Source organism: Puntigrus tetrazona, chromosome 11 (genome assembly GCF_018831695.1).
Source record: "Puntigrus tetrazona isolate hp1 chromosome 11, ASM1883169v1, whole genome shotgun sequence".
In the NCBI taxonomy this organism is placed as follows: Eukaryota; Metazoa; Chordata; class Actinopteri; order Cypriniformes; family Cyprinidae; genus Puntigrus; species Puntigrus tetrazona.
The window spans coordinates 21,576,482-21,595,628 of record NC_056709.1 but is presented as its reverse complement, the minus strand read 5'-3'; the positions used below and the strand labels follow the sequence as shown (position 1 = coordinate 21,595,628).

Genomic DNA, 19,147 nt, shown 5'->3' with positions numbered 1-19,147 from the left:
AAAATATTGAGCCGTTTTCACCATTACTTATTAAGTAACATCGGCATATTATAATTATTTCTGAAGGATCATGTGACAATGAAGAATGGAGTAATGATGCTGGCAATTCAGCTTTGCCATCAAAGGAATAAATTAGTCTTAAGATTTATTACAGTAGAAAAGGGTTAAGTTACGTTGTAATGATATTTTGCAATATTACTGTTGTGTACTGTGTTTTTGAATCAAAAACAGCCTTGGAAAGCGTAAGAGACTTATTTGAAAAATGTTCAAAAATCTCACCAACCCCAACAGTAATCTTAAAGGTGAAATCCTCGAGATTTGTGTTTCCGTAAATAAAATGCACAACGCATAAGTTGTGAGTGACTGAATAAACTCTTTTTTATGCATGTGACCTATAGACAGGTGGTGAGAAAGAGACAGACTCCGTGCCCTTTTTGTCTGTGTCTGTCTGGCCTGCTGTAGGCTATAAATAGAGCAGCTTTGAGGGTTAAATCCTCATTGGCAACACTAACGGCTGCGTCGCTGCCCAGAGAAGGACTGGAAGGAAAGAGACCCGCCGAGCTGCTCGTTACTGTTATTTCAGTGATATGTGAAGCCAGAAATTCACCTAAATCCGAGCAAAGACTGTGATGAAATCAGAGACCAGAGAGAATCGACGATCGACGTATTCACTCTGCATTGAAATGAATCATTTGTGTAGTGCAGCTAAACGGTGACCTCTGCAGGACACGAGGGGAACTGCAGCCGAGCGGAGTCGTGTCGTCATCAATGAGCGACGAAAATAGGTGAAAGGTGTTTCAGTCAGTCCTGGGGTGGTTGGGGTGAGTATCTGCGTTGAAGATGAACCTGAACAAACTTACTGTTTTGTCGAGATCGGTCAAACTTGGGAGAAATTTGTTTGCCGCACGAGTCGCGCAAAAAGGTGTGCATCACTTTCAGTCGCGACGCTGCATTAGCTCCAGCGCGAGGAGTTTGGCATATGCCAAAGATCTGTTCTTGGGCAAAGTAAACAAGGTAATGTCAACAAACCACAGAATAATTTGTTGCTTTATTTTGTGTACATAACTGACGTACCTATTAAAATGTGAAACCACTTGAGCAAGGTCAAGGACTCTTATATTCTTATATGATAGCGACAATAATGCACGTTCATACTATTTATAGTAATTAAAGTGGGTGGTTTAAATAGGACTGCTTTGTTACTGTACATTAAAAGTGTATATATATTTACGTCTTTTAGACTGAAGTCTTTCCCTACCCAGAAATCAGTAATGAAGAATTAGAGGAAATAAACCAACTTGTTCTGCCTGTGGAAAAGTTTTTCAGTGAAGATGGTGGGTGCAAAGCAAGCATGTTTTAATGAGTTTAATTATTGTGAGGTCTCTCTTCATATATTATGGCACGTATATGCGTATTGGCTTGTGTTCATCTTGGAAAAAATCTCCCTGTGATCACATTCATTCATAAAAAAAAATCATTTTAGCACTTTTAAATGTAGTTAGTTCACGATTTATAATTAAAACTTATATGCTTTTCTCATTTATCTACATATGTGTGTGTATCTCTCTCTCTCTCTATATATATATATATATATATATATATATATATATATATATATATATATATATATATATATATATATATATATATATATATGTGTGTGTGTGTGTGTGTGTGTGTGTGTGTGTGTGTGTTGTTGTTGTTGTTGTTGTTGTTATGTCAAATGTTGTTATAAGATCTCAGCTTTTGCATTTTGCTATATGTTATTCATACAAAGAAAAAACAAGGACTTTTTTTTTTTCCTTGTACTTGTGCAAATACCACCATAGTTGATTCGGCAAAGATTGACCACGAGGCTATAATTCCTCCTGAGACTTTAAATGGGCTGAAGGAACTGGGGCTGTTTGGGATCCAGATACCTGAAGAATATGGTGAGACTGACCTCTGACTTCAGACACCTCATGCAATACCTAGTACCTCGTCCAAAAATGTAATCTTCTTGTTTGCCTGTTTCCTCCAGGCGGTCTGGGCCTCTCAAACACCATGTACGCCAGATTAGGAGAAATCACGTCTTTAGATGGAGCTATTGCAGTCACGCTAGCAGCACATCAAGCCATTGGTCTAAAGGTGAGCAAATCGGTTCACCCAAAAATGAAATTTTGCTGTAAATGTGCTCACCTGCAAGCCATCAAAATGTAGATGAGTTTGTTTCTTTAACACAACAGATTTGGAGAAATTTTGCATTACATTAGAGGTTTAACATTTTCCATAAATGCAACAGCTGTTATTCGAAATTATAGTCTTAAGAAAAATATAGACAAAACCGAGTTTAACGTCTTTCAAGTACAGCACATCCACACTTTGCTCCATTTTTATTCTGCTCTGTCACTCATCGTCAGCCTGCTTGTTCTGTCTGAGGGCCGTATAGTTACCACCGGTCGCCTGCTCTGGGCATCGTCGAGCACATGCTGCGCGCAGATCTCACAAATAAAACTCATCAATGAGGCATTTAACGTCAATTCGTCACTTCTGGACAAAAAAAATCTATAATCCTTTAGTGAAAAAGTCCAGTCATTGCTGAGCAAGTGATGTTACGTTAAACTTCGGTTCTGAGAAGGAAACAAACTTGTATGAATCTTAGATAGACTTAAGGTGAGTGCATAGAAATTTTATGTTAATTGACCGTTTCCATAACAATCTCTACATTTTAGGGAATACTGATAGCTGGAAATGATGCACAGAAAGCAAAATACCTCCCCAAACTAGCAACAGGAGAGCATATTGCAGCCTTCTGCCTCACCGAACCTGGAAGGTACAATATATTAATCTAAGATTAAGATTTCATTTTCGAATCTGCTTCGGTTATTATTTTCAAATGACGTCATCTCACGTGTTAGTGGAAGTGATGCAGCATCTATACAGACACGAGCCACGCTGACAGAAGATGGCAAGCACTTCTTGCTCAATGGCACAAAGGTGACTTCCTCAATCAGGTCATTGTGTCTGGCATAGCAGAGTCTTCTTATTGGACGATTTTGATTAAATGTTTATGTTTGCTCTCAAGTTTTGGATCTCCAATGGAGGCTGGGCAGACATCATGACTGTGTTTGCCAGAACTGAAGTGGTTGACAAAGACGGTCAAAAGCAAAATAAGATCACAGCTTTCATCGTTGAGAGGGCATTCGGTGGTGTTACCAGTGGCAAGCCTGAAGACAAACTGGGCATCAGAGGCTCAAACAGTACGTTCAAACCTTCTTCTAACGTTGTGCTTGAAGTTACTGTTGAAATGTATTCGTGATTGAATTTCAGTGAACCTCAAAGCTAGAGGAAAAACATGGGCATTTAAGACTTTAATAATGTTCCAAAAGGTTTCTGTTTCAAATAAATGCTGTTCTCTTGAACTTTTTGTTCATCAAAGAATCCTGAAATCAAGTTTTCCACAAAAATCTTAAACGGCACAACTGTTTTCAAGATTTTTAATGAAGAAGGAACATCTCTTGAGCACCGAATCTACTTATTAGAATGATTTCTGAAGGATCAAATGACATTAACATGGCAGGAATAATAAATGACATTTTAAAATGTATTAAAATAGAAACGCTATTTAAAACACGCAAACAAATAGGCTTTACTTCTTAAGTGAAAGATATCATAAAAATGGTAGGTTATAAAAAAAAAAAAAAAGAGTGTATTTATTGTTCAAAATTATTTTTGTAAAAAACTCATTTGTAAGTAAAAGATATCACAGAAGTGGTTGGTTATATAAATCAATTAAAAAAAACATATTTATTGTTCAAATTTAGCTTTTGTATTTGGACACTTTTTAATGCACGTTTACTGAATATTTATACTTTTTCACTAGCCTGTGAGATTACCTTTGAAGACACCAAGGTGCCAGTTGAGAATGTCATTGGTGAAGTTGGTGGTGGTTTTAAGGTATTCTCCCTTCAGTGCACATTTGTAAAACTATGATGGCATGATGTTGCATTGACCCGTGATAACATGCATGCATCCTCTTCAGGTTGCCATGAACATTCTGAATAATGGGCGCTTCAGCATGGGCAGTGCAGGTGCGGGGCTCATCAAGAGGCTGATCGGTGAGAACACCATTCTTACTCGCATCCTTGTAAATATAATCTACACGTCTCTTCGATTTAAATGAATGCACATGCCACGTCTTTTCAGAGCTGACATCAGAATATGCGTGCACAAGAAAACAATTCGGTAGGAGCCTTTCTGAGTTCGGAATGATTCAGGTACGTCGCATGCTATGTTTAATCATATCTAATAATTCTGTTGTTATTATTTGCTCAGTCATTGTGTGCTTTTATTTTTCTTCGGCGCAGGATAAGTTTGCTACCATGACCCTGAATGCATTTGTGATGGAGAGCATGGCTTATCTCACCGCTGGGATGATGGACCGACCTGGAGTCCCAGACTGTTCTCTGGAGGCTGCTATGGTCAAGGTAAAGTAACCGGAAATCATAATCGCTAGAATTTATTAGAAGTGAATACAAGATGTTGGAGCATTGACCCTCAGTGGTGGTTATACAGGTCTTCAGCTCTGAGGGCAGCTGGATCTGTGTAAGTGAAGCTCTGCAGGTTTTAGGAGGGCTGGGCTTCACCAAGAACTACCCCTACGAGCGCTACCTCAGGGACTGCCGCATCCTCCAGATATTTGAGGTACAGAGGAATATGAAAAAAAAAAGTAGTCAAAGGCTAAAAAATAAATAGTAATATTGTGAAATATTTTACATTTTAAAAAACTGTTTTACTTTTATATATTTTATTTAAAATTTATATTTAAGTTTCAGTGTCACACAATATTATTATATAATTTTTAGAATACAATTTGGTGCGCAACTATTTTTAGTAAAGTTGATAACAGCTGTGTAGGAAGTTCAAAAGTATATTTTGACATATTATTAAAGGCTCTACTATTACTCTTGATCAATTTTATTCATCCTTTCAGAATAAAAATGAAATTTAGTTTCAAAAAATGTGTATATTTAATTGTTGTTTTTACCACTAGAGGGCATGTTGTCATAAGTGTAGGGCTCCAGAATGAACATGCAAAAACGATTCAATGCATTATATAATGTGATTTCTATTTTATTTTATTTTATTATTTCCTGCTTTTAGGGCACTAATGAGATTTTGAGGATGTACATCGCACTTACCGGAATGCAGTATGCTGGCAAAATCCTAACAGGAAAAATAAAGTATGTGGAAAATATAAATATTAATGAAGTTATTTTTTGGGTTTTTTTTTAAGTAACAAAACGTCATGCTTCGAGATGTGACTTTCTCTTTTCACAGGGAGATGAAGAAGGGAAATGTGGGGACGGTGTTTGAGATTCTGGGGAAGAGATTGAAGGACTCGGTGTGGAGCAATGTGGACTTTGGACTGACCGGCAAAAATGGCGTTGTACACCCCAGTCTAACGGTACAGAACCAATGCTGCTTGTGCTCTATGTAAATGTGTTCTGTCATATTATAGAGTAAAATGACACCAGTGGTCATAAACTGAATGTACGTCATGGTAATAACAGCAGCTCAGGGATGTCCAGTAAAAGCCCTGTCACCATCACATCTGATCTCGCCTAGTTCTCCTGCCAGTCACATTTCATCAGACGGAATCCTTCCTTCTGATCTCTCCTTTAAACCCGTGTGGTCTGGTAATTGAGCCCAGCTCGTTTTCGGAGGAGTGATGATGTCATCTTTCTCTCACAGGAGAGCGCCAAAATGTTTGAGCAGAACGCTGCATACTTCGGCTCAACTGTGGAAAGCTTACTGCACCGATATGGAAAGGTAAAACATTTTGATGTATTAATTATTGCTTTATGTACTGTAGATACGTTTGTTTTTTGTTTTGTTTTTTTGTTAATAAATGTAAACGATAGAGAAAACACTCCCATACTGACTATTCCCATGAATCTCGTTTTCCTCAGCATCAGTTTTTAATCCGAGTTTGTGCACGTTCCTCGGATGCTGCCAGAAAATGAAAAATTACCATTGGTTTAACGTACAGATGTGTTTTTTTCTTGTAACGCACAAGGTGATTAGCGTGGGCTGTTAGCACTGCTGGGACCTAATCTCTGGTCCCTTCTTTCCTGTTGGGTTGAGGTAATGTTCATATGTGACACAGCTGGCCTCACTCTCTCTTTTCTGAACAGACCTCTGTATGGCCATGCTATTGTAATCAGACTGCAGTCACAAGAGAGCAGCCTGGAAGTGCTTCAGATATCCACACACTGTTTTTCCTGTTGCATTCTCATCTGTAGGAAACGTTTAAAGGAATAAATCCCTTCGCTGCAGATGCTGTGTGCAATGCAAACTGTAGAGAGGCAGGCAGAGGATGTGTTTGTCTCTTTATGAGTGTTACTGTTAAAACTGCCTTGATTTGTCCTACTTCGAGTGACCTAGATCAACAGAAACATCTTCAAATATAATATAGAGACAGCCTTTTTAATTCTAGATAGACAATTATTTAATAGTTTCATATCATCAAAACTATAAAATCTTACCACAATTTCCACATAATTATCAAGCCGTTTTCAACGTTGATAATAAAAAAAATTAATCAGCATATTAAAATGGCTTCTGAAGGATTGTTTTAGACTTAAGACTGGAGTTGAAAATTTTATATTTTTTAATGGTAGTAGAATTCCATAGAATGCACACAGATCTAAACTTTCAGCATGAGCTCTCAAACTCTCAAACTCTTCTGTGAAATTGTGAAATTTTATTTAATTTTTGCATCTTGCCGGTTTTTCTGTATCTTTATCTGTTACAGACAATTGTCGAGGAGCAGCTTGTGCTGAAGAAAGTTGCAGATGTATTGATTAACATCTATGCCATGACAGCCGTCCTGTCCCGCGCCAGTCGCTCCATCAGCATCGGCCTGCGCAACCATGACCTTGAGGTAACAGACGCTTAAACTTTCACCCTAGGGTCGAATGGTCAACAACCAACGTTAAATGGGTAACCAAAGTTTTTTCTATGGTTACTCCATAATTTTTTCATTAATGACTTACCCCTGTGTAGCTCCAAACCCATAAAAGCCTTTATTCATCTTTAGAACACAATTTAATATATTTTTTGGATGAAAACCAGGAGGCTTGTAACTGTCCCATTTGACTGCCAAGTAAACAACACCGTCAAAGTCCAGAAAAGTATAAGTTGTCAGAATACTGCATCTGACATCAATGGTTCAACTGTAGAGACGAGCATACTTTTTGTATGCAAAGAAAATAAAAGTAACAACTGTAATTCAATCATTTCTCTCTGGATAATCTCAAAAATGGCACTACTGTGACGTGAAGAGACGCAGGGGAGAAAAATAATTTTAAAAAGTCATTATTTTTTATAAAAATGTGTGGGTACCAAAAATAAACAAAGCTTTTAAGGGTTTGGAATGAAATGGGGGGTAAGTGATTAATGACAAAATTCACATTTTGGCAGGGAGTAAAAAAGCACATTACCTGTATCTATAAAGAGATTCCAGTCATGAGATGTGCCTTAAGTCTTTTGTTCAGTGTTCAGTAAAAGGCATTTTAATGTAGCATGCAGTGGTTGAAGAAGTACAGATTGGGTCAAAAAAAAAAGAAATGACTCCTTTACTTGACCTGTTTAGAGGACTGAACTTGAAAGCATTGTGGATGTTGCATTGTGACAAATAATGCATTTCTTTTCACAAGTGGATTGGTCCCAGGAGGCATTTCAATAAGCTGAATTTTAATTCATAGCAGCAGAGCTGTTTTGATTTTGCATGAGAGGAACAATTGACGGAAACAGTTTAATGACTTGTCATGCTGTGGCTGCGCTGCATGCTCGCATATTTGCTTAATCCGACAAACTTATAGAAGGTTTTGCATGCATTTAAACATAAATTTCATATTTCCGTGTGCTGAGTTTTTTTTCCATTTTGTTTTGATTTCGTTGAATTGCTCTCAGGTCAAAGAGTGTGTAATAATTTAGCCTACAAAAACCTCATAATCGAGGAAATTTGCTTGCTTGTTAATTTTGAAATCGTTAATGTAAACAGCCTTGTTAAATTTCCACTGGGTTTCAGGTGCTGCTCACCAACACTTTCTGCAAGGATGCTCATTTCAAGAACAACTTCTTGTTGACTCAGCTTCAAAAACGTGAGTAAAACGCACAGCTATAATTAATACCAGCCCTTCTCGTTTTATTGCATAGCAAGACAAAGCACTTGCACATGTTGTAGAATTTCCTCCACAACCTTACAAACCATAAGTCAGTCGCTAACACTTGAATGCGCTCTTCATACTGTTCCAATTATCCGTCCGCCTAATAACTCCAGTCAATGTAATGTATTAGATCAGAGCGTTCACTGAATGGATTGGGGTTTGTGTTCTCTCCAGATTCCCTGGAGAACAACGATGCCAACATAAAGAAGATCGCCCAGGAGGTCCTAGCTAAGAGGGCGTATGTCTGCTCACATCCTCTGGACAGAACCTTCTAAGATGGCTGTCGTTGTCTGAAAGGTTTCTCACAAACGTGTGTTTTAGTTTAATCCAACAAAAGTGAGAGCATCTGCTATAGTTATTCAATTAAATACACTTGTGTTTCTCACGATGCGCAGTGTTGATTGAGCCTTACTCTCCAATGTTTCAGTTCGGTTTATATCAGTTTTCTAGTGCTTCTTAATATTGGCTGAATGACATAAAATCCAAGCGATTATGAAGCAATACCTTTAATGCACATGTAAGATGATGTTTTTGTCGGTTCTCATCTCTGTGATGTTTCTGCTGTGTTTGAAGTGGGCCGATATCATAGGTGTAGTTGGGGATCCAGCAGGTTTCTGACAGGAGTGTATACTTTTGTCTTCATCTGTGAGCGGTAAAACACTACGCTTGTGCAGAAAAGAATGTGGCCCCCAGTAATCTCTGTAAAAAATCTGAACGTTACTCACTGAGCAGTTTCAAATTAACTATTAAGATTTAAGAATTTTTATTTTTTTTGTCATTTCTGTACCCCAGAAGCGCTTCCAGGGTGTTCTTACATAAGTAATGTGAATGGTTCATACTTATTTCCAAGTTGTGCTGCAGTAACTTAGCCTGTTATTAATTAATAAAACAGTAACTGAAGAACAAGGATTAAGCCTAACCTGAAGTGGAATTTGCTGTACTGGGACGAGTATCTTGGAATCGTGTTTTTGTCCCAGCTCAGGCTGTGGTTCTGAAAGGGTCCAGGAGCAAATGGAATATTGGCCTCTTTCTCTGCTGAGCCGGTCTTTTCAGAAGGCTGGACCACAGAAATAACAGGAATGGGCTGAGGGGGAAAAAACAGGGATTAGATATAGAATAGCAAGCCTCAAAGTTATAAAGAAAAATGTTTTTTGGAAATCTGTCTGTTTGGAGACATAATGGTCTGTCCATGTGATTTTCTAAAAATGTTAATATAGCAATAAATCTGATATAATATTTGACTGCCGTGCATATTTTTATGTTGTGCTGTAGTGTCGTTTTAGGAAATCGTTTAGCTTTTTGTTACTTTTAAAGCCATTCCTGGCCTCTTCAAAGAATATTTCATGGGCTTGTCTTTCAGTATATCTTGTAGTTTATCCAGACCAGATCTCCTCATGTGACATTTGAACTCGGAAACTCTTTCACTTCCTGTAGAGGTTTCATCGGGCAGCATCTTCCTTTGCCACCTGTTGTACTGAGCATGTGCAGCCTGAAGCTGCTCTTTATGGAGAGCCTCTCCTAGACAAAATACAAGGTAAAATGAGCCTTTAATTTTAATTTTAAAAAGCAAGATTAATTTACCATCTGCTAAACCCTGAACTCCCGGTTGATCAATCCAAACCTTGGTCACTCGAGGGATGCTGGTACCAAAACTCTTCCTGGAGTAAGTTCAGTCAATACAGAGCATGCTCCATTTCAAAACAATCTCAACAGTGCAATGAATCAACTAGTCTCTATGGAAACCTGTGCTAATCTTTAATCCTTGATAATAAGAATTATATTTTTTGTTTGATGCTAATTGTATAAGTAATAAAATACATTATACAAAATGCAGATCCGTGATGTGAGAGATGATAATAAAATTTAAAGATATAATAAAATATACATTGCCTTGTCATAATAGTGTATTATAATTTATACAGACTATAACTATTATATACAGACGTGGACAAAATTGTTGGTACCCTTTGGTCAATGAAAGAAAAAGTCACAATGGTCACAGAAATAACTGTTATCTGACAAAAGTAATAATAAATAAAAATTCTATAAATGTTAACCAATGAAAGTCAGACATTGTTTTTCAACCATGCTTCAACAGAATTATTTAAAAAAATAAACTCACGAAACAGGCATGGACAAAAATGATGGTACCCCTAGAAAACACTGAAAATAATGTGGCCAAAGGGACATGTTAATTCAAGGTGTGTCCACTAATTAGCATCACAGGTGTCTACAACCTTGTAATCAGCCATTGGGCCTATATATATGGCTCCAGGTAATCACTGTGTTGTTTGGTGATATGGTGTGTACCACACTCGACATGGACCAGAGGAAGCAAAGGAAAGAGTTGTCTCAAGAGATCAGAAAGAAAATTATAGACAAGCATGTTAAAGGTAAAGGCTATAAGACCATCTCCAAGCAACTAGATGTTCCTGTGACTACAGTTGCACATATTATTCAGAAGTTTAAGATCCATGGGACTGTAGCCAACCTCCTGGACGTGGCCAAGCAGGAGGAAAATTGATGACAAATCTAAGAGACGGATAATCCGAATGGTAACAAAAGAGCCTAGAAAGACTTCTAAAGAGATTCAAGGTGAACTTCATGCTCAAGGAACATCAGTGTCAGATCGCACCATCCGTCGTTGTTTGAGCCAAAGTGGACTACATGGGAGACGACCAAGGAGGACACCATTGTTGAAAACGAATCATAAAAAGCAAGACTGGAATATGCCAAACTACATGTTGACAAGCCACAAAGCTTCTGGGAGAATGTCCTGTGGACAGATGAGACAAAAATCGAAGTTTTTGCCAAGGCACATCAGCTGTATGTTCACAGACGAAAAAATGAAGCATATCAAGAAAAGAACACTGTCCCTACTGTGAAACATGGAGGAGGCTCTGTTATGTTCTGGGGCTGCTTTGCTGCGCCTGGCACAGGGTGTCTTGAATCTGTGCAGGGTACAATGAAATCTCAAGACTATCAAGGAATTCTAGAGAGAAATGTACTAGCCAGTGTCAGAAAGCTTGGTCTCAGTCGCAGGTCATGGGTCTTGCAACAGGACAATGACCCAAAACACACCGCTAAAAACACCCAAGAATGGCTAAGAGGAAAAATTGGACTATTGTAAAGTGGCCTTCTATGAGCCCTGGCCTCAATCCTATTGAGCATCTTTGGAAGGAGCTGAAACATGCAGTCTGGAAAAGGCACCCTTCAAACCGGACACAACTGGAGCAGTTTGCTCATGAGGAGGGGCCAAAATACCTGCTGAGAGGTGCAGAAGTCTCATTGACAGTTACAGGAAGCGTTTGATTGCAGTGATTGCCTCAAAAGGTTGCGCAACAAAATATTAAGTTAGGGGTACCATCATTTTTGTCCAGGTCTGTTTCATGAGTTTATTTTTTTAATAATTCTGTTGAAGCATGGTTGAAAAACAATGTCTGACTTTCATTGGTTAACATTTATAGAATTTTATTTATTATTACTTTTGTCAGATTAAAGTTATTTCTGTGACCATTGTGAGTTTTTCTTTCATTGACCAAAGGGTACCAACAATTTTGTCCATGTCTGTATGCCAATAAATATAATAACCATATTAGGATATTATATATATATATATTTTACAGCGTATTGGATATTATGTCATACTACACAAGTATGAGTAACTATTTTCATTATGTAATCATTTGATATGTACTGAGTATTTATGCATATCTAAATCACAGCAGCACTCATCTGTGAAAGATGTAGGCTGTTAAACATGCACAACTGTTAGCCAATCATAGCAGTGGGAATTTACATCTGCAATCTGCCACACTGAGGGATCAAAACAGCACCGAAAATAGCCTATTATTTCAAAATTGTGATGTTTTTGGAAGTAAATATCTTGATAACATTATAAGTGGATATTACAGAACAGTACAAAATAAATAACAAAGGCAGATCATGCCCCCTTTCAGAAAATGTTACCAGCCAAATGGATGCTCAGGGGGAGTTCTGGTCCAAACTCTAATGGGGGCTTGGAGTAAAGTTCAAAATCCTGATGTCTGTGGATCCATGGCAGCCTGAATCTGGAAAGCGTTGGCTTCAATTTGTTCCGATGTAATATGTTTTCTCTCCAAGGCTGTGAAGAAAAAAAGAAATCATTAAGCCCATGTGTAAAAGAGTTAGTTGCAATAAATGCTTTTGGAAAAACATAAATATACATGTTCAGTTGCTCGAATAGGACAAACTACTAATGATACCATCAATCTGTCATTTGTAAGGTTCACATTTTTGGGTGCTATGCTCATGTTCAGCAGGGAACAATAAGTTACAGAGTTTGAAAGGCTGATAAATCAATTTCAGGCAAGCACATGCTTCTAGATAACTCTGTGTCCCGTGAGTCAATCAGCATTAGCCCTGTCACTGCACTTGCAACTAAATACTGTCTTAAGCTCTGGGGATCTGTAAAGAAGTTGGTAAGGTAGGTAAACATCGGTAAAACTCTATCTTCTTGCTTAAGCTCTTAGGAATGTCCATAAAGTTGACATTGCACTGAGAGAGAAACATGACACAGATGGGGGTAACAGCAGTATGGCATGACCTCGACAGCACCTTTCTCAGTTCCTCTATCCGAGCATCGTCTGGCCGCTTCGGGTGCTGGTTAGATTCAATACTGCTCTTAAAACCAGGGTAAGAGAAGCGAATGCAAATGGAGTCCTAGAAAGACAATAGTCGTATTTTACTTTAAATATACAGTTGTAGTATATTCTCAGAAAGACCCAGGAGCCTGTCTAAGCACATCACAGTCATCTTTTTTATAGTTTTCAAGCTTAAATAAAATTATGCCAACCTTCAAAAATTGTCTGTAGAGTAGAGTTGGGGAATTCGTTGTTTGAACATTGTAGTAATTGACAATCTGACTGTCAGTAATAGTATCCAAAAACATATTAGGCTTTGACTTTTGTAAGTCGCTACTTGTCCTGTGGATGTCTTCAATGTTTGCCTGAAATAAAAAAATGTATTCAATCAACTCAATTTCCCACTTTTTTAAACATACAAGTCATTCATTACCTGGATAAAGTCCTTCACGTGATTTCCCTCATTCTGTTTCCATTGGAAGTATTGTCTGTTGAAGTTGTCTAGAGGTGTGTGAGCTCTCTTTCTGATGTTATGATGATCAGGTAAATCCTCCTGAAATTGCTTGTTCTCTGTTGCTAACCATAGCCTCCTAAGATCTGATCCAAACTCCTTGCTTAAGCTTAAAATCATGTCAGCTGATGGTAACAGGTTGTGGTGCACTACTTCTTGAAGCTTCTTGGATTTGCAGATGTGGCTCATACTATTAAAATTAAAAGTTTACTATTAAATGTCAATAGGAAACATTTCAACTCTCTTGAACAATAGCTCAGTATTTCATGTTAGCTCCTCTAGGTTTAGCAAATACCACACAGAATAGGTTTTTGTGAAATGTAATCCATCACGTTAGACATGGTACTTATTACTGTTTTGAAATTGTAGCAAAATATTAATATTATCCTAAACCAACTGTTTTGCTGTCTTGAGAAAACCAAGAAAAGGGACCAAGCTAGAAGTTATAAAAAAGGAGCTTCTCTTTAAGAGTGATTGCAATTTTACCGTTTTAAGGCTTCAAGACAGGCATGAGGAACTGTATTTCTGATAAACACCAGAGGCTCCAACAAAATGGTCTCAAGTGGTTTTACAAGGCAAACGGGGCTCAGACCCACATCAAGCATGTCATACAGTCGCTCTGAGAAACTCAAGTCTGAGTTATACAGCACAGTCACCTGTTCCTCCTCATCACCATCCAACCTGGAAAGGATCAGATCAGCCTGTATGATCTTCAGGAATTTTGCTTTGCTGCATATTGGTAAATGTTGTGCACATGTGGGAGCATTTTAAATAACGACTTTCTTACTTTATAGGCACTGTAGTCCACAGTCTTTTGATTGCTTGATCCTTCAATCCTTCCAGAACAAAAAGGTGTAGAGCCTTATCCATCAAATGAAATCCAGTGAGAACATTAAACCTTTTGTTCTCCCTGTCTTTGGTGCTTATTTTATGACAAGACAGGAGCCTTTGAATTGTTTCTTTTGGATAATGCTTTAGTTGGAAGGCATCTGCATTGATCTGTAGAATTTCTGATGTCAGTTTGGCTAAGACAGGTGTATTGTTATACTTGAAGACATATATGACGCGGCCAAAAGGACAGTCTCTATCACCGTTGCTATCTTCACGATGAATGGTATGTGCTATCTCCACCTGGACTTTCAGTTGGGTGTCAGCTTCAAGATAATGACCCAATGGCATTGCAATATCTGAGGGAATTTCTGAAGATCTCCTTATGGGCAATTTCAGTTTCAAATATCTGCATCCTCGAAGAAGATCTGAGAGATCTAGTTTGGCTATGCCATATGGATCATGAAGTTCAGTATCTGCTTTTAATGCATTACGTGTGACCCACAAATCTTCTTTGGCATCACTGGGGTCAGTCCCGAATATAGCTGGTTTACTGGAGGGTTTCTCCATTTTTTTATCCCGATCATGGACCTCAATCTTCATGGGTGGACCGTTAAGAAACTCAAACAGCTTTCCAGGGCTCAGCAGACCAGTAAAAATCACATTCACATCCTTAAAGCAGATATTAGCATTGTGATCATGGCCTTTGCTTCTGTAGACCGGCATGTTGCAGAACTTGTACTGACAGTAGACAGGATGACATTTTGCCTATTGAAATATAATTGTGACAATGTGTTTAATAGGTTCTTTTTGAACAATTAAGTGAATCATTTGTGAAACAAGGCATACCTTAAGTGCATGGAAAGGAACAGGGGATGATGGCAGAGAGGAAGCTGATAAAACTGTGATGATTAGTGGATTGAGTTCAGCTTTTAGCTGCTCGGATAGAAGTGGCTGATCAAGAGTGATATTCCAGAATCCCTCTTTTACTCCTCCAGAACAGAATCCCAAGCGGTCAGAGAGCATCATACTCCCTAACATAAAGACATAAGTACATGATAGCTGATGTTGTAAAATTACATATATTATACACTACCTTTCAAAAGTTTGGGATTGGTAAGATGTTTTACCAAACTCTCATAGTCTCATAGGCACTCTATATTGACGCTAGCCCTTCTCTTCTCATATGTAATATTTTGCAGTTTACAATTTATTTTGCAGTTTGCATTTTGCAGTTGCATCTTTACAACGTGTTTAATTTTTTACTTGTCTTTTTTTTTTTTTTTTTTTGCACTTTTCAGAATGAGAAAAGGCAAAAGAATTCATTCATTGTTGTAATTTTAAAGAAATATTTTGCATTTAAGTGTTTTTATTTAAATGTATTGTTTTACTGTTTTGGCGAAGGAGAAATTTCAGCACAGTTTTCAGTGTCACGTTATGAGAAAAACTCTATTTTGATCCATTTGATACATCTCATCTGAAGAAAAGTATGCAAATCCCTTCAAACGCTAGTTTATATGTGGTATTATCTATATATACTCAGAATATAGGAGTGTCCCTCACATAGCCATCATAATAAAGAGCTGTCACATCTCTGGACTCTTTGTTTATGTTTTTGTCCCGTGCCATGTGCTCCCTGTGCCCTGCCTTCCCTCCGTGTTAATTATGTTATTGTCATCAGCTGTGTCTCGTCAATTACCCCGTGTATTTAAGTCCTGTCTTTTCAGTTCTGTTGGTCCGAGCGTCAAGGTCCCTACCCAATGTCCCTACCTGTGTTTATCCTGCCTGCCTGTTCGACCGACCGACCTGCCTGCCTGCCTGCCTGTCTGTATATCTTTTATTTTACCATTCTGGAATTAAACCCCTTTATTTTCATTGAATCTCGTTGTGTGCTCTCGTGCTTACCACACAACCGTGACAGAACGCTTTTAAAGTAAATAGACTATCTCCTTTATGAATAATAGGATAGTTTAATAGACTCCAAACTTCCTGATCCGCCTGCTGTGAACGGAGCTACTGTGATTTCTCAAGTGGCTAAAATATTTCTCAAGTGAAGGCTTTCATCCGGAGCTCCTGCTGGGGGTCTGGATGAGACACATCAAAAGCTAAAGAAGCTGTTGGTCGGATTTGGTTGGTGCCATTCCACAGCCAATTAGAAGCTAAATAGCAGGGACCCTGCAGGGAAGCCCCTTACTCAAATCCACCCCACAGCGCTCAGGAATAAGGGAAACAGCCCCTAAATGGTGAGCTGCCTCGCTAAAGTCATGTTCATGATGTATTATATAAACACAACATTCACTTACAGGAAACCTGTGTATAAGAGCCATGAGAGTAAGTGAATACAGCAGCTGTCGGCTGCTAATAGAGGTTTTAGAAACATTAAATTCACCATAACGTGACTAGGAAGACATTACCTGCAAGGAGAGGAGCAAAACTGAGTTCTAGCAAGGCTGACTCTTTTTCCTCTTTGACCTCAGTGAGTTCTGCAGTATCCTGGGCGGCTTTCTGGAACAGTGTCTTCTTAGTGGCTGATGTTCGGCTCTTTTCTGTTCTATTGTACTGAAGCTCCAAACTCTTCCTATAGTCAGATGATACTAGATCTTTGTGGTTTTTCATAAATGATCGTATTTTTATGTTCTCCTCCTCGTATACAGCTCTCATCTCACAAATCATCTTCCTGATGCCACCTTTTAAGACAATTAGTGAGAAATTAAATCACTGAGGAATTTTTGGTAACTTTTTTTTTTACGGTAGCACCTATTAGTTGCTTATTAGCATACATATTATTAGAATATTAGCCATTTATTAGTGCTAAAAAAAAGCACATGTTAATGCCTTATTCTACATGTCCTTATTCTGCATCCCTAATCCTACCCAATAGCTAAACTGGATCTTGCTGTAAGATACCAACATTACAATGATTACAATGAACATTTACTTCTTTCAGAAATAAAGGTACAAAAGCTGTCACTGGGGTGGTACCTTTTCAAAAGGGACATGTTCGTACATTAAAGGTTCATATTAGTACTTAAAGTGTACATATTTGAACCTAACAGGTACAAAAGTGTACCTTTTGAAAAGGTACCACCCCAGTGACAGCTTTTATTTATACCTTGATTTCTGAGAGTGTAATAGAAAGCATAATTCAAAAAACAGGGAGATCATACCCATTTGTTCTGGATGCTCTCCAGTCCTCTCCTGTGGCAGTCTGAAGGCTTTGGGTCTGTCATTCTTGGCTTTGAAAGACACCTTGTCTTTGCTGTCCCATACTCTCACTGTGATCTTATGTGACGCCAATTTAATCAAAAGCTCTTTATTGACATTGAGTTTTAGAGTCTGAGACCAACTTACCCACAACTGGTTTCCTTCTCGCCAGGGCTTCAGCACCTTGTCAGAAAACACAGGTCATGTTTCCATACTTTTTTACAGATTTATTCTAAAGACAATTATACTATTGTTTAAAATGTACGGTAAGTGATTTATGTTTATTTAAAAATAATAATAATACCATTATTCAGCAAGAACACGTTAAATTAACAGTAAAGACATTTGTACTGTTGCAAGAAATTTATATTTCTAACAGATGTTGTTGTTTCTTTTTCTATTCATCAAAGAGTCCTGGAAGAAAATCAGTTCCACAAAAATATTGAGCAGCACAACTATTTTCTACATTGATGATAATAAGAAAAAATTTTTGTATGGAAAATCGGCATATTAGAATGATTTCTCATGGATCATGTGACTCAAGAATTTAGCAATGATGTTGAAAATTCAGATGTGCCATTGCAGGAATAAAAGGCATTTTAAATCAATTAGATCGTGTATGCAGTAATAAAATTATATAATTTTTACAGTTTTTTTGTTTGTTTGGGGTTTTTTTTGACAAATATTTTGATTAAAAAATGCAGCCTTGGTGACTCTAATATATACATATAGTAGACAAAAGGTAGACATATGGTAGACAAAAGGTGTTCACCCCAAACAGCAAGGTGCACAATATAAGTCCAAAGAGGCCATTAACTGAAACTCTAAACCAGCTTTCCTTGGGCCAGTGGAGCAAATCCTTGTGCATAATTTATTAGCATACTAACAACAACAAGAAATGTTTGTTTATCAGGTCAAAGAAGTAGCATTATTCTTCACATAAATAATTCATCATTTACACGCTCTTTCTTAGAATTAACACCTAATTCATTCCAATAGCTCACCTTAGTCTCGTTGGCCATGTAGAGTTTAGCTGCCAAGCCGAACATCACTAGATCTACTCTGGTTGGTTCAGGGTCATCAGGCAACACGTTGTACTCAATGCAATAATAGCCCTGGGCTCTGGGGGCCTCCACTAACTCACTGGATGCCTTTTTTTTTGTCTCTTTTTTTCTTTTCTCAGAATTAGTAAGATGCTCCTCATGCTCCACTTGATTTAAGAAAACAAACCAAAAAAATAACAGTATTAATCGTGCAAAAAAATATGCATAAGACTGGAAGAACAATTTGCATCCATTTTATTAATATCAAAAAATATACTTAAAACGCAACATCAAATTGCATATAAAAATAAAAGAATGTCATACCTTTCAAAATAGCTAATGCGATGCTGACTCTACAGGTGACAATGTAGCTGGAGTCTGTTGTAATAGTTTGTTCAGGACTGGATTCTGGCATCTCTGTATACGGATCTTTATTTTTGTCAGCATGAGGTTCACAATCTGTGAGTTGTGTGGAGTTTGAAGACAAATCTTTGATAATCTTCTCGTCTTCATCACTTCTCTCCAGGTCAGGTAATCCTGAGTCAGTGCTTTCCATAATGCTAGATAAGCAGATATAGAACAACACAAAAAAAATGCTATGATTATACTGCATGTGATGGTTTCATGTAATTAAAATACAAAAAAAAAACTTTGCATATTTTTTTTATTACTTTTATTTAAACATCATGTCGAACAAGCATGAGGAAACTTACCCTAAGTGAAAGT

The 19,147-nt window shown here is 37.7% G+C and overlaps 2 protein-coding genes across 2 annotated transcripts; one reads left to right on the top strand and one right to left on the bottom strand.

Moving 5' to 3' along the window:
* The first annotated feature begins 775 nt into the window (after positions 1–775).
* acad9 (acyl-CoA dehydrogenase family, member 9) lies at positions 776–9,454 on the top strand. Its single transcript, XM_043251633.1, has 18 exons — positions 776–1,014; positions 1,241–1,334; positions 1,830–1,931; positions 2,021–2,127; positions 2,712–2,812; positions 2,898–2,976; positions 3,065–3,239; positions 3,863–3,936; positions 4,022–4,097; positions 4,186–4,256; positions 4,347–4,466; positions 4,555–4,683; positions 5,143–5,222; positions 5,320–5,446; positions 5,734–5,811; positions 6,797–6,925; positions 8,075–8,147; positions 8,388–9,454. The coding sequence occupies exons 1-18, from the start codon at positions 841–843 to the stop codon at positions 8,486–8,488; spliced, it is 1,890 nt and encodes a 629-aa protein (XP_043107568.1). The 5' UTR covers positions 776–840; the 3' UTR covers positions 8,489–9,454.
* A 247-nt stretch (positions 9,455–9,701) lies between these two features.
* cfap92 (cilia and flagella associated protein 92 (putative)) lies at positions 9,702–18,977 on the bottom strand. Its single transcript, XM_043251665.1, has 10 exons — positions 18,746–18,977; positions 18,383–18,666; positions 17,342–17,561; positions 16,564–16,861; positions 16,478–16,484; positions 15,024–15,266; positions 13,833–14,942; positions 13,269–13,536; positions 12,183–13,200; positions 9,702–9,731 (listed from the first exon to the last, which is right to left on the bottom strand). Exons 1-7 carry the CDS (start codon positions 18,975–18,977, stop codon positions 14,130–14,132), a joined length of 2,097 nt encoding a protein of 698 aa, XP_043107600.1. The 3' UTR covers positions 9,702–9,731; positions 12,183–13,200; positions 13,269–13,536; positions 13,833–14,129.
* Between the last annotated feature and the right edge of the window lie 170 nt (positions 18,978–19,147).